The sequence below is a fragment of the Pagrus pagrus genome, assembly GCF_965226575.1.
Source record: "Pagrus pagrus genome assembly, chromosome: 1".
NCBI lineage: Eukaryota > Metazoa > Chordata > Actinopteri > Spariformes > Sparidae > Pagrus > Pagrus pagrus.
This window is the reverse complement of record NC_140185.1, coordinates 813,294-826,878: the sequence shown is the minus strand read 5'-3', so window position 1 is coordinate 826,878 and position 13,585 is coordinate 813,294. Positions and strand designations below refer to the sequence as shown.

Below are 13,585 nucleotides of genomic sequence, written 5' to 3'. Positions count from 1 at the left end.
CCAGGGGAGCTATACATCAGTCATAATGCTCTCATGTGTCTTATTGATCACCGACCCGCTGCCCCAGCTGACACACATCAGCGTCTGGACATACTTGCTGCTGTCGTGTCTTCAACCTAAAAACTGATCTTTATACATTTTTTCGTTGAGTAAAAATCCTCTCTGAATTATGGAACTGATAAGAATCATTTCTTAAATGCTTGTATGGACGTTGAATTTCTGTAGGCTGTGCGTAATTGTTTCTGCCTCCGCTTAGCCGTGGCTGCAGCGAGCGAGCAAAATCACAACCTCAGATGTCTTTAAGGTATCAGATATTATTATTGGCTATTCTTATATTCAAGCAAAGTCCAGTCAGGCCGTGATATAGGCTCACAGGGGCGGACTGGGACAATAATTCAGGTCGGCAATTTTACCAGTAAACTGATATAGGCTCACGGGGGCAGACTGGGACAATAATTCAGGCCGGCAATTTTACCAGTAAACAAATGTTCCTTAAAAAACAACTAATGTCCATATTTTAGCTCTACTGTAAAACAAAGAAAGCACAAGTGATTATCCAAGGTCACCCAGATAATTGAGGTGTCCCACCGCTGTGAAACAATCAGTCTGAATCAATCTCATACGGTTTAGCAGTCCCCCTCTCCATTCACTCTACCTGTAGCCTAAAACAGCGCCACTCTCCATTGCAGCTACATTGTGGTCAAATGTGGAATTGTCCCAAAATCGTTTGAGCTGCAATTCAGTACTATGCTTCCACCTAGTGGCTACAGTTGTCACTTACATTTCACTTGTTGCTTGAATCTCGCTCCCCGCGAGTGAAATGGCCACTTTGAAGTAGTACCTACTGTACTGTTCATTATATTGCCATCCAGGTCTTGTCTCAATATCTGATTGAATGTGGACTGTGTTTGAGCCCCTGGGGCATTCTCGTGTAGTAATATTGCTGTCCCCTGTAAGTGAATGCCAAAGATGTCTGGATTCTTCAGCTAGCGGAATGCTAAAAAATGCTGAGCACAGATCAATTGCTGTGAAGAATTTAGCATTATCTGGTATGTTGGTAAGCAATGTGTGTGGGTTTGGCACCTCTGCTGGCCAGTCTTCTAATATCTCATTTAGGGCTGCCACAAACGATTATTTTGACAGTCGACTAATCACCGACTATTTTTTTCGATTAGTCGACTAATCGGATCATACGTAAATTGAATGTATAACATACAGTTTAATCGCACCAGCATGCAGCTGCTCTTATATAACAATCATTAGCTTTCAGCTTGAAGTGTTACTTACTAAAAATGAAGACAATTAAGATGATAGTTCATTAAACCTTTAATGAAATATAGGGGTGCAACGACTAGTCGACAAATAGTCGACTACTAAATTAGTCAATGACTAATTTAGTAGTCGACTAGTCGTTAGTGACGTCATCGTGTGTGTATCCCACGGCATGCAATGCCACGCTAAACAATGTTTCACCATAGCCAATTGAAATAGCTCAGAGTGAGACATCTCACTTTCCCCAACTAAATAAGAGCCATTGTTTTTTGTGCAATTCATAATCTGACTATTCTGATAGTCGACTAGTCATCGACTACTATAACGACTAGTCGACTAGTCGTTAGTGGCAGCCCTAATACATCTCGCAAGTCATGCACTACTAGACCATACTTGGATTTGTCTGCCTTTAGCACTGGTAATATTGGGGTGCTACATGGACTCTGTGTTTCTACCAACTAGGGCTGCACGATTATGGCCAAAATGATAATCACGATTATTTTTATCAATATTGAAATCACTATTATTAATCACAATTATTCATTATGTTAGGTAAAACATATCTTTTTATTGCACTTTCTTTTTTAAACAAACCGTATGTGAACAAGACTTCAAATTGAAACTTAAAATAATAATAAATCATAAATAATAAGATAAAATGTACCCAAGACAAAGGGCAAAAAATAAATATGCCATTGCAGAGTGCAATCATAAAGTGCAAACAAATGAAAAAAATGAAGCCTATGCAGAAAAGGCACATACTACAAGGAACAGGAACATACTACATGCCTACATATTTTTGGAGAGAAACACCAGCCTGTCAACATGTTCTGGCGTCAGAGCCGCCACTGGGGTAGGCGTAAACATGTGACGTGACGTGAAGCACGAAGTTGGGCAGTGAACAGTGACAACGAATTTGTCTTCAAAATAAGAGCTTTACATTGCACCCCATTGGATTTTATAAACTGGTTTCTTAGCGGGGGGCTTTTAATTTAAAAGTAGCGACCGTTCGTAGCTTGCCGCTACACAACAAGCTGACAGCAGCTACTAGCTGTCTGGTTGTGTCCGCTAGCTGTCAGCTACAGAGACCGAGGAGACGCTAGCATCTCCCGGATCTCAGCGGCTTTCCAGTTGCTCATCTTGACATCTGCGGATGAAGTGAAGGACTGATTGCTGTGATCAGCTGATACTGTCTGCTTCCGACATTGCGTCTCACTCTCACTCTCACACTGGCTGTGTCCAAATTCAGGGGCTGCAGCCCACGAAGTGCGCATTTGAAGGCCAATTACGTCACAACGCTGCAGGAAGGCTGTCCAAATTCAAAGGCTCCTCCAAATGCAGCCCACATGCATTTGGACCCATGCATCGGGCCTGGCCTTCCCTCTTTTCGGAGGACACACCGCTATTATCCTTCGCGGCCTCCCATATCCCAAGATCCTTTACGCGCCGCTGCTAAGTCCCGAAACAGAAGAGGAAGCAAGAGAAAATGGCGACATCAAGTGGCGCAGACATGACATGACAAATTTAAGTAATGGGTTTATACTCGGTTTTTAGTCATTTGAACATCCAACGCCAGATAGGTTAAACTTCAAGGGACTATAAAACTTCCAGATGTTAACTTTCAGTTAAAATACGTGACGCTGGTAATGCTATGGTAAATATAGTTGTTATTCACCAATGGGTTAATGTTTATTTTGTAATGTTGATAATTCAATTTAGATTTGACACATTTTGTCATTAATTTTTGTACACACACAAATAAATGTACACGTTTGATAGATTTGAACCAAAACAGACATTAATGCATCTCTTCATTCACAATCGTGGCGTAAGGGTAAGGGGCGGGAACATCTGGTGAGGGAACCAGGAAATACTCCGAAGGCTAGACCGTCCCATTTAACAACGGTGGATGAGGCTTTCAAAGACCTGTCCGAAGGACCCGGCCCTCGTGGACCGCAAAGGCTAGGTCATTGATGGCTGCAGCCCCTGAATTTGGACACAGCCTTCGTTGAATATAATTTGAGGCTGCTGCAGGGTGCGCTCGCTATTTAGGCAGCTTTATGAGGCCCTAACCTTTTGTTCGCCCCCTGGTGGTTGGCTGACTATTGGGTTGAGAAAGGGTTAGGTTAATTTAATTGTGGCAGACAAAATCGTGATCGTGATTAAAATTCGATTAATTGTTCAGCCCTGGTTTTATTCATGCCTTGTTCTGCTTCAGGTTTTAATGGATATTGTGCACAGCATGGTAATTTCACGTTTGGTTTTAGTCCTATTTTAATTGGGTTAGCTGATTTTACTAGTCCAACATCAGTTTTGTGTTTTGACCACAATTGGTCTGGAACGTGTAAACAACTTAAGATGACTATTAAGCAAAGAAACCGATGCTGCTTTTGTTAACAAAATAAGAACATTTCTAAGTAGCCCCAATCTTACGGACGGCAGTGTAGTTCCTATGAAAACAGTGTGTTCTGTGAATTATTCAAGGACAATTTCTTGTTGCTGATGTTTTGTCATCACTGTGGGCATCCAAAACATCCCCAAACATTTATCTCCATTGCATAGTATAGGCAGAAATCTCAGAGACAAGCTGAACAAATAAAAAACAACACACAACAAAACAATATGATTTCTTGTGATTTGGGTGAACAACAATGACAGATATATAATTGACTCCTTTTTTTTTTAAATATTACAAAAAATAAGCATCCTAAACAAGGTTCCCTGACCCCCTGGTTTTATTTCTAAGGTTTTACTAAACGTCAATGTCTATTAACAACAAACAAGGAAGGAATACACTGTTTTAATGGAGGTGATTGTTAAAATCACAGTAGGATACTTAAAAGTAAAAGGAGGCAAAAAAAAATCCCTAATAATAATGCCTTTTATTAATTTGTATCCCTGAATAGGGATATGTAGCTGTGTGTCATCTGTGTGTCCTTCTTGGAGGTGATTTGAGGGGTCGACCACAAGTCCTCCACAGTCAGTAAAAGATGGAGTCGGCCTGGCCTGGTCTGCCTGAATGCACTTAAACATCACACAGCTCCATTTGTCAGTGTCTGGCCCAATCTAAGCCTGCTGTGTGTCACAGATCCTGTCTTCCAACCCTTTATTGAAGCTGGGAGACAGGGTCTGCTACTTCCTCCAATGAGATAAATAGCAAAGTAGTCCTCACTTTAAAAGGTCAGGGAGACATGTTACAGTGAAGTAAGAGTAAGCAGAGTGTTGTCATTTTTCATAGAAAGCAGATGCTTACATGAGACTGTAATGATTGGTGTTGTGGAGCCATTAAAGTATTGGACCCAGTGTTGGTTTAATGGCCTGGCCTGTGGAGCACCTGTGAGCTAATAATGAGCCAGAAAGAGCTCATTGTCTTCACTCTGCCTCATTATGCATTATAGTGTGATGATGATTAAAAAGTGAAAGTAGGGACCTTTTTGAGGATGCAGATTATTGACACCATATCTTGCAAAGCATTGCACGGTACATGTGGTGTTTGTTATCTAGACCTGCAGGACAATCCAGTGTTGGCATATTTTTCGGGAAAACTCCTATAAGAAGAGTATTTTCCATCTTGACAGTTAGAAAGCTGGCACAGAGCTTTATATTTTTAGATTTCAACTTACTGTTTCTCAACATGCACTGCACATGCAAATGCCAGAGAGAATATCATCTCACTCACTGCTCAGTTACATTCTCAAACACTCAATCCAGAATGGAAAACATGTTCAAGCAAAATTCTTCAGCAGTAAAAAGAGATGAAGTGTGTTTTGCAGACAGCTTTAATATCAACATATTGTTTAATTTTCCAGCACCCTTTTTCCTCCCTTTTCACAATGTGAAAAGGTCTGTTTGTGGTTGTGATCATCCGGCTCCACTGTTTGGAAGCCATTACCTCATAACCGCAGCAGGCGAGGCCAGAAACCAAGTCCTGGCATTCCCATTATTACCAATGAGCAACTGATTTGACCTCTTTAGGGGAAATAACAGTGAACATACACACATTAAACATACAGCCTCGTATGTATCCCATAGTGCTGTGTTTTATTTAGATGTTCAAGCAGTTCTAGGCTTTAATAAGTACACTGATAACTTTGACTGAAACAGCTGTCTGCTTTTGGTTTGTTTGTCTTTCTGGTTTTGGAGGAAATAATGTGAGAGGAGTGAGCTTTACTGAGTGAGATGACTCGTGCAGTTTAAAGCTATAAGTCAGAAGTTATTTGTTCTGAAGGCCAGGCCATCATCCACTGGCATTTGCTCTTTTGTGGTTTCCTGTTAGAATCCTGAATTCAGGCTGTGGCCCCATTTATAACCAATTTATGCAAAGAGAGGTGCAATCAGTCTCAGTAAGTTGGCAGGGCTGCTGCTGTTGTCAGGGGCAAATTGTGGGCTGTTTTAAGTGGTTTGTCATCATGGAGCTGAACTCTGTGTCGGCTGCCGTCACTCAGGCCTATTGTGAGCAGCTGTGCTGCTACAGTCATTGTGGTCTTTTTGAAGAGGCAATACATACACACACGCATAAGCTAATGCTCCTACCACGCTGCCCATCCACACACAGACAGCACTGTATGCACAAAAGCACACAGGTCATGTAGCAAAACTAATGTGGGGATAATTGTGTTGTGTTTTTACAGCTCTGGCCGAGATACATATCTAGTTGAATTTAAAGTTTTCTACTTCAAGAAGACTTTACTGAACAGTCCATGTTTCAGAAATGGTTTCTGGTCAGAGAGGCAGGCAAAATGTTTCAGGTGTTGACAGAAGTGCCACACTTCAGTTGTACTATACATTGACGCAGTTGCAAAGCATGTCAAACGTGTTCATATATGTTCCGATATCAGTTCGGTCATACAGGGCAATTTAGAATTTTAGTTGGTTAACCTTTTTGATATTTGATAGATGATTGAAATCACTGTTTCTTTAATGAATAACCAGCCATTTGCAGAAGATGGTAACTGTTGGTGCAACAATAGAAGAGAAGAAAAAAAATCATGTTTTTAATAGCCTTTATTACAAAGTGAGTAGAACGTAGGCTGTCTGAGCTATCTGACTCCAGTCAACCAAAACTAGGTGATCAAAAAGATGGGAATGAACTTGAAAACACAATAAGCAACAGGTTGTATTCATGTTTAAATCTGATTCTTTTATCTGAACTTGCTCCAGAGCAGGTCTGCCGTACAGCATACTTTAAAGGTGTTACATGAGACATTCAGCAGCCTCAGTGATTAGCACTGTCGTCTCAGAGCTTGAAGGTCCTGGGTTTGACTGAAGAACAAATTCATAATGTATGAGCTGGTTAGCTATCATGTCTACTTTAGCATACAAGATTATGTAGCCATCAAGTCACATACAAAGGTTCAAAGGAACATTTAATAGTCATTTTACTACACCAGTGATATAAAAGTTGTAGCCCCTTTTATGTAACATAAGAAAAAAACAACTTAATCAGTTGTACTATTGAGGATGAGTTCAGGAGTCAATATCATAGATTCTCTGTGGATGGGTACCAATGATGTTCTGGGTGGCTTTAATCACCAGCTGTAGAGCCATCCTGTCCTGGGCCATCAGGAGGCTTTCTATTGCTCCTCTGTAAAAGTTGTTATGCAAGCAATTTCTTTAAGAAGGAAAACCCTTTTTTGTAGGAGTATTCTTACCAGGGTGGCGATGTGCGATGACCAGGATAGGTTCTCTGACATGGTGATTCCCAGGAACTTAAAACTGTTCACCTGCTCCACCTCAGCTCCACTGATGTACACAGGGGTGTGTGTCTTTGCCTCCTTCTTCAATCAACAATCTGCTGACATTGAGCAGTAGATTGGTCTCTGTCTATCACTTTGCAAGGTTGCTGACTACCGATATGAACTGTCATCATTGTTTGTATTGCGGCCGGCGATGGTGGTGTCATCCTCATACTTCACAGTAGAGTTCTCCTGATGTCTGGGAGTGCAGTCATGGGTGTACAGTGTGAACAGGAGGGGGCCGAGCACACAGCCCTTGGGGGCTCCGGTGATGAACACTAATGTAGAGGAGGTGTGACTGCTAATCCAAACTCTCTGGTGTCTGCTTGTGAGGAAGTTCAATATTCAGTGTTGTACTCAAGCCCAGAGTGTTTAGTTTTCCAATCAGTTTCATGGGTGATATTGTGTTGAATGCAGAGCTGAAGTCAACAAACCAGGTGTCTGAAGACTGAGTTGATGGCAGTAGATATGACATCCTCTGTGGATCTGTTGATTCTGAAAGCATACTGGTGAGGGTCCAGGCTGGCATGGATGTTGTATTAGGGCCCGAGCAGGAAACCTGCGAGGTCCCTATTGTTTTTCGAATGATTATTTTTTTCCTTCTGCCAAAATTATCGCATTTTTCTCTGCCTGAACATACCCCAAAACTCACCAAACTTGGAATATACATCACACCTGGCGAATTTTTTTTAAATCTGTTGTTGTTGTGAATTTCCACCACTAGGTGGCGCTATAATCAAAGAAAGTGCGTTTTGGCTTATAACTCTAACTCTATAACTTCAAAAACCTGATATCCACACGTTCAGTGAATTGTGCTGAATCTCCTCATATAGGCCACGCCCATTTCCACCTAATGTTTTTTTCCGCAAATTCGCCAAATGTCACAAACCTACTTTTTCGAACTCCTCCCAGGCAATTTCATCTATTTGCACCAAACTTTGCACACAGCATCTGTGGACACTCCTGACAAAAAGTTATTAAAAGAATTTTGATATTCCAAAGAATACTCAAGTTATTAAATAACAACTTCCTGCAGATTTTGTTCCAAACAGGAAGTGTTGCATATCTCCACATTGGTGTGTCCCAATGACATGAAACTCAGGTTACTACTTCCCCATGAGCCCCTAAGGCTCTTTACAAAATTTTGACAGATGACAACTAGGTGGCGCTCTTTAAATTCAACTATTTTATATCTCAACATCGCTTGGTCGGATTAACTCCAAACTTGGTACACTCATTGCCAGTGCCATCCTGAGGATAGCTGACGAAGGTGTTACCGATCCAACACTAGGTGGCGCTCTGGTGGCACCAAACTTGGAATATACATCACACCTGGTGAAAAATGTTATAATCTGTTGTCGCTGTGAATTTCCACCACTAGGTGCAGCTATAATCAAGGAAAGTGCGTTTTGACTTATAACTCCCACATACTTTATAACTCCCACATACTTACACTCATTGCCAATGCCATCCTGAGGATAGCTGACGAAGGTGTTACCGATCCGACACTAGGTGGCGCTCTGGTGGCAGTCTAATTTTATATTTGGCACTGTGCCCACACCATAACAATTACGTCAACAAAATTCATTGGGCTGGTATAGACTGGCCCCTGCAACTCACAAACCAAAAATGACCAGCAGGTGGCGCTGTTATCGAGACAAAAGCGTTTTTGGCCGTTAACTCCCACATAATATGTCGCACATTTTTAAACCTTATATCTACGTGTTCCCTGAATTCAGCTGAATTGTGTGATGTAGGCAACGGCCACTTTTACACTAGATTTCCATTCGCACATTGTGTTCAAACTGTCTGTTTGAACACAATGTGCAGGAAATTGTTGTTCTATATTTTGGGTGTTCTTTGGACTTTCACAATTTAATAAGTTTTTGTCAGGAGTGTCCACATATGCTGTGTGCAAGTTTTGTGCAAATCGGTGAAATCGCCTGGGAGGAGTTTGAAAAAGTAGGTTTGCGACAATTCGCGAGTTTGCGGGAAAAAAAACGGCCAGTGGTCTTCAATTTTCCAATCACTCTGAGCGATACCTTGCAAAACACTGCAACCTGACCCTTTGATAGCTATCTTCGTTGTAGTTAGGGATGAGCTAAACTTGTCCCGCCTCCACAAAAATGTAATCGCCTATGCATCGTTGCATGCCCAACGTCTGATACTGCTAAACTGGAAGGGGAAGAACCCTCCTGCCTATGATTAGAGAGGTGATGTTGGGATTAGCTGTAGAAAAAAATAGGTATACAGTACACGGCTTGGAGGATAAATATGACAAAACCTGGTCACAGTTCATAACTCATATCAGGAGCTTGCCTTTTGCCTTACCCATCTTTATCTACTATATTTTCTCTTTAACTGCCATCCTGGTCTTCTCAATGCCTAGAGTGTGATTGTTGTGACTCTTTTTTTTTTTTTTTTTTCTTTCTTATGCCAGTGGTCCAGAGTGTTGGTGTTATGAGCATAATGGTCAAGATAGATTGGTTTGGCTCTTTGTATTTGGTCTGTGTCTGTTGTTGTATTTGTGTTTATTTGTTTTCTTCTTTTGGTGTTCTGTTGCCTGTTTGATACATGTATCTGTGTGGGTGTGTTTGTGGGGATGCCACCTGGATGAGGGTTGGGGGTTCACAACTTTTGTAAGAAATGCGTAACCAATGATGTCAATGTCTTTGATATTGAAAAATGATAAATAAAGTTGTAAAAAAAAAAAAAAAAGATCAATGGGCCAGAATGAAGTTGTTAGTAGGCCACATTCGGACACAGCTGATTTGTTCTGAGTTAAAGGTTCCTTGTATGTTCAATATTCAAAATCACATATACAGAACCTTAAAAGTATGATACTGGATTTAGCAAAGTTAACTAGCCTGACACCTTGGGCTCCAGTCATCTTCTCACTGGTACCTGGAGTGACACAAGTTCATTGTTACAACCACAGACTTCACTACATGTTTCACAACTCTTTGTATGGTTTCAGATGACAGCCTCTTTGTGTCTGATCGAATTCTGACCTCTGTGTGTGTGTGTGTGTGTGTGTGTGTGTGTATGTGTGTTTGTGTTTGTGTTTAGGCCATTGACTCAAGAAGAAATTGCCCAGCGTAGGGAGCTGGCTAGACAGAGACATGCTGACAGGGTAGCAGCTGATCAGAAAGCAGCAGAGAGCCATGAAGACCTCACCCACTCAGGGAGTGCTCCACAGGAAGCCCAACCTGCAAAACAGAGTACAGGTAAGCTGAACTCTCCACTTTTCAGCCTGTATTTTCTTATTTTTTGTTGTGTTCGGGATGTTTCTGGGCGTTAGCGATTCTGGAAAATATAGTTGATTGTTCAGTCTCATTCCAAGGTTGTCACATAACAACACTTTTGCCAACCCATAGATTTGGTATTCTATGATGTGTGACTAAGACTTAACACCAGCTATCCTTGTCCAGAATGACTTACTCCTCTTTTGAATGATGTGTTAACAAACACCGCCAAACAAATCATGCATAATATGTCTTTAACACAAAACACAGAATAGCCAGTATTTTGATGGGTTTTGCAAATAGGTGACAGTTTGTGAAATTATTACATTTGAAAGGAAACTGTGGAAAAAGGGTGGAGGTGCAAGTATTGCATGTTAGTGTCACAATATTTGAATTTCTTACTTCAATACAATACCTTGAAAAATCTTGATATTCAATACCACAGGGAAAAACTGACACAGTAGAATGATTGTAATAAACTTTCCCCTTTAGATCAGGAATTAAAAAATAATGTGCGGGGTTTCTGCCAGAAAAGTTATTGGGTCTGGTTAGATAGGGGTCTGGTCTTGTTAGCCCAAAATAAATGCCCAGGGACATTGCAAAGATGACTATAGAATGGCAAGACTAAACTCCATGCTCACTGTCACACACACAATCTCTTTTTCTCTGTCTCTCTTGAGAGCACCAAGAGTGCTGGCGTTATGCACTCAAACAATGTACTGAGTTATTCCTGAAAGGAGTTTGAAGGAGTTGTTTCAGAAACACTTTTAGCCCTGTGGGCTGCTAGTCTTGCAATACACATAAACATTGATGTGTGAACCGACAGATGATGTGTGTCCGTCAACTCACTGTCAGAGAAGAGAGAGACAGAAAGCACAGCTGGTATCTGTGTATCAATCAACTGTAAAAAAAAAATTAAAAAAAAATGGAATCAATATAAAGTCAATATATTTGACAACACTATTACATGCTCAAAAGAGTGAATGGGATATTAAACTTCTCAGTCCAAACCAACCAGTAGGAACACAGTCAGATTTTTTTTGAGAGAGATTAAAGTGATTGCTTATATTTACATGGGCGTAAAAAAAAAAGCAGGTAGAGGTGTTCATAATTCTGTTGATACAGCTAAAGTTATTAAATGTTTTAGATTCAAATAAAGAGAACACACTCACACAGGAACACTTTTTGTGTGTCTTATTTCTCTTTGCCAGCTAAGATGGAGAATTGGACATTGAAAGACTCAAAGCCAGATGAGGAGGAGGACCAGAAGGAGACCTTCATAGCGTTTGCGCGAGTCTACAGCGGGGTGGTAAAGAAAGGACAGAGAGTATTTGTACTGGGACCAAAGTATGACCCCGCCCAGGGCCTGAGCATGGTAAACTCCCTGTTATCAATCTCCCTCTGCAGTACCTGTTCCACACTTCTCTGTTGTCTGCATGATGTACAACTTCGTATTAAATCTGCAAGTTTTTGTCATTGAAATGTTAATATGTTGGATGAACCAGTGTTTACCAGAAATTGTATTCATTTGGAGGCCTGTTACCCCAAAATACCTTGTTTTACAGAATCTGGCAGGTCTCTAATGATTTCCTTTGATCTGTTGCATACCTGTAGTTCAGTTCAGTTGATCAAGACCAAGGACCGAACCATTGTTTAATTTTAGTTCTGCTGTGTTTCCTGTTTATACTGACTCATTACAAACAAGCCAAGAGCTGTAAAGATGATGTCACATAGACTATCAAGTACTGTAACTGACAGCTACGTGGACCCACAGGCAAATCAGCACGTTCTATAACAGTCTTTGTGAACCCAATGTGTTTATTTATCTTCTTAGGTATCACAAAGAGGTCACAAAATATTTTGTTATGAACATTATTTGAACTGCTAGATCATGTTGCCAGCTTATTCCTAAGCTGCAACCAACAAGTGAGCCAACAAAAGTTGGGTGCAGTAACCACAACACAAAGGTCACAAACCACGAGTGAATGCGCACAAAAGTATTTACTACAGCTAATCCCATAGTAACCTACCAAAAAGTAGTCCTCTCACAATAGTTGCTGTGCAAAGTGCAAAACTATCAAAACAAGTTTCCGAGACACCCTACCTCCTTATTACTTACCCAGATGGTTAGCTAACCTAGCTAGTCGACAGTGTCTTGCTTGAGGCGACTTTAAACGCCGAACTCTGTGAATCATCGAAGACCAGGAATATAGCCAACTGCAATAAACTGAAGCGTGCCCCCACTCAGGATTACCACCAAAAATAAGAAAGACAAAACAGTAAAATAGAAACTCAAAGCCTTGTGAATCAACCCATGTTCTCAGGATGCAAAATACTAAGTATAAATGTAGCTACATCAAAGCTCACACAGAAAACCAACAAAGCAGCTGCCACACTGCCAATTACATCTCCATTTCCCTTGTACTGTTTGGATTTTCAGCAAACATCGAAGATGTCAACCAGAATATAATATAATACAGACACTGCAGATCATCATGTACCATTTTACACCAAAATCAGTGTTTTAAGATGCTAAAAATAGGCGATTAACTCCTCTCCCATTGCCAGGAGTTTGCTTCTTTTTTTTTTTTTGCGCTTGTGTGTCATGTACGTCATCACGAACACGCTGGAAAAAACAGCAAACACTAGAAAGTGGTAGATCATATACCTCATCAGACTACTCCAAGAACACATTAAAACTTGGTTTAATCAATAATATTCTGAATTAGTCACATCGTTTTTTCCGGAGCTGATGATGAAAGTTGCTAAAGAGTGAGACATTGTGCTTCTTTCTCATCTCTGTTGCACATGCGCAGTTTCGACCAGGCAGCTGGCAAGGCTCAGGTAGTGAGTTGGAAGCCAGTTGCAATATAGTGGTTCATTTTTGCTTGAACGGAGATGGATGGAAATATAATAATGAGCCAGCGGCCTAGATGCTTGTTATAGCATCACGCGTGACAAGTGGCAAAAATGAGCATGTCCACCTGGGTGTTTCCAGCCGAGCCGACTGGGGCTGGAGCTGATGAACACCCATGACTGTGTCTTTGACACTGGAGTGAATGTTGATTGTACCCATTCGCATTAAAAACAAAAGCCAGATGTTAGTGGGTCTTTAGTTCAGTGTCAAAAGGCAATAAACCATCATTTGGCTATGGCACTGACATTAGACCAGTCATTAAATGTCAGGTTTCCATGTGAATGGAAACCTGACACATCCTTCACATCCCGACTAAATGGGAAGTGAAAACTTACAGTCGTGGTCAAAAGTTGACATCCACTGATGAAGAACATGTATATCATGGCAGTCTTCAGTTCAAATGATTTCTACAACTC

At 40.9% G+C, this 13,585-nt stretch overlaps 1 protein-coding gene across 3 annotated transcripts in view; it reads left to right on the top strand.

Annotated features, from left to right (window-relative positions):
• The window catches only part of efl1 (elongation factor like GTPase 1), a 189,906-nt gene that overhangs the window by 63,143 nt on the left and 113,178 nt on the right, over nucleotides 1-13,585 (top strand). For all 3 annotated transcript variants that reach the window (XM_084353472.1, XM_084353473.1, XM_084353471.1), the window contains exons 13-14: nucleotides 10,077-10,234; nucleotides 11,464-11,627. In XM_084353472.1, the coding sequence (XP_084209598.1) occupies nucleotides 10,077-10,234; nucleotides 11,464-11,627 (322 nt within the window). The remainder of the gene's footprint in view (nucleotides 1-10,076; nucleotides 10,235-11,463; nucleotides 11,628-13,585) is intronic.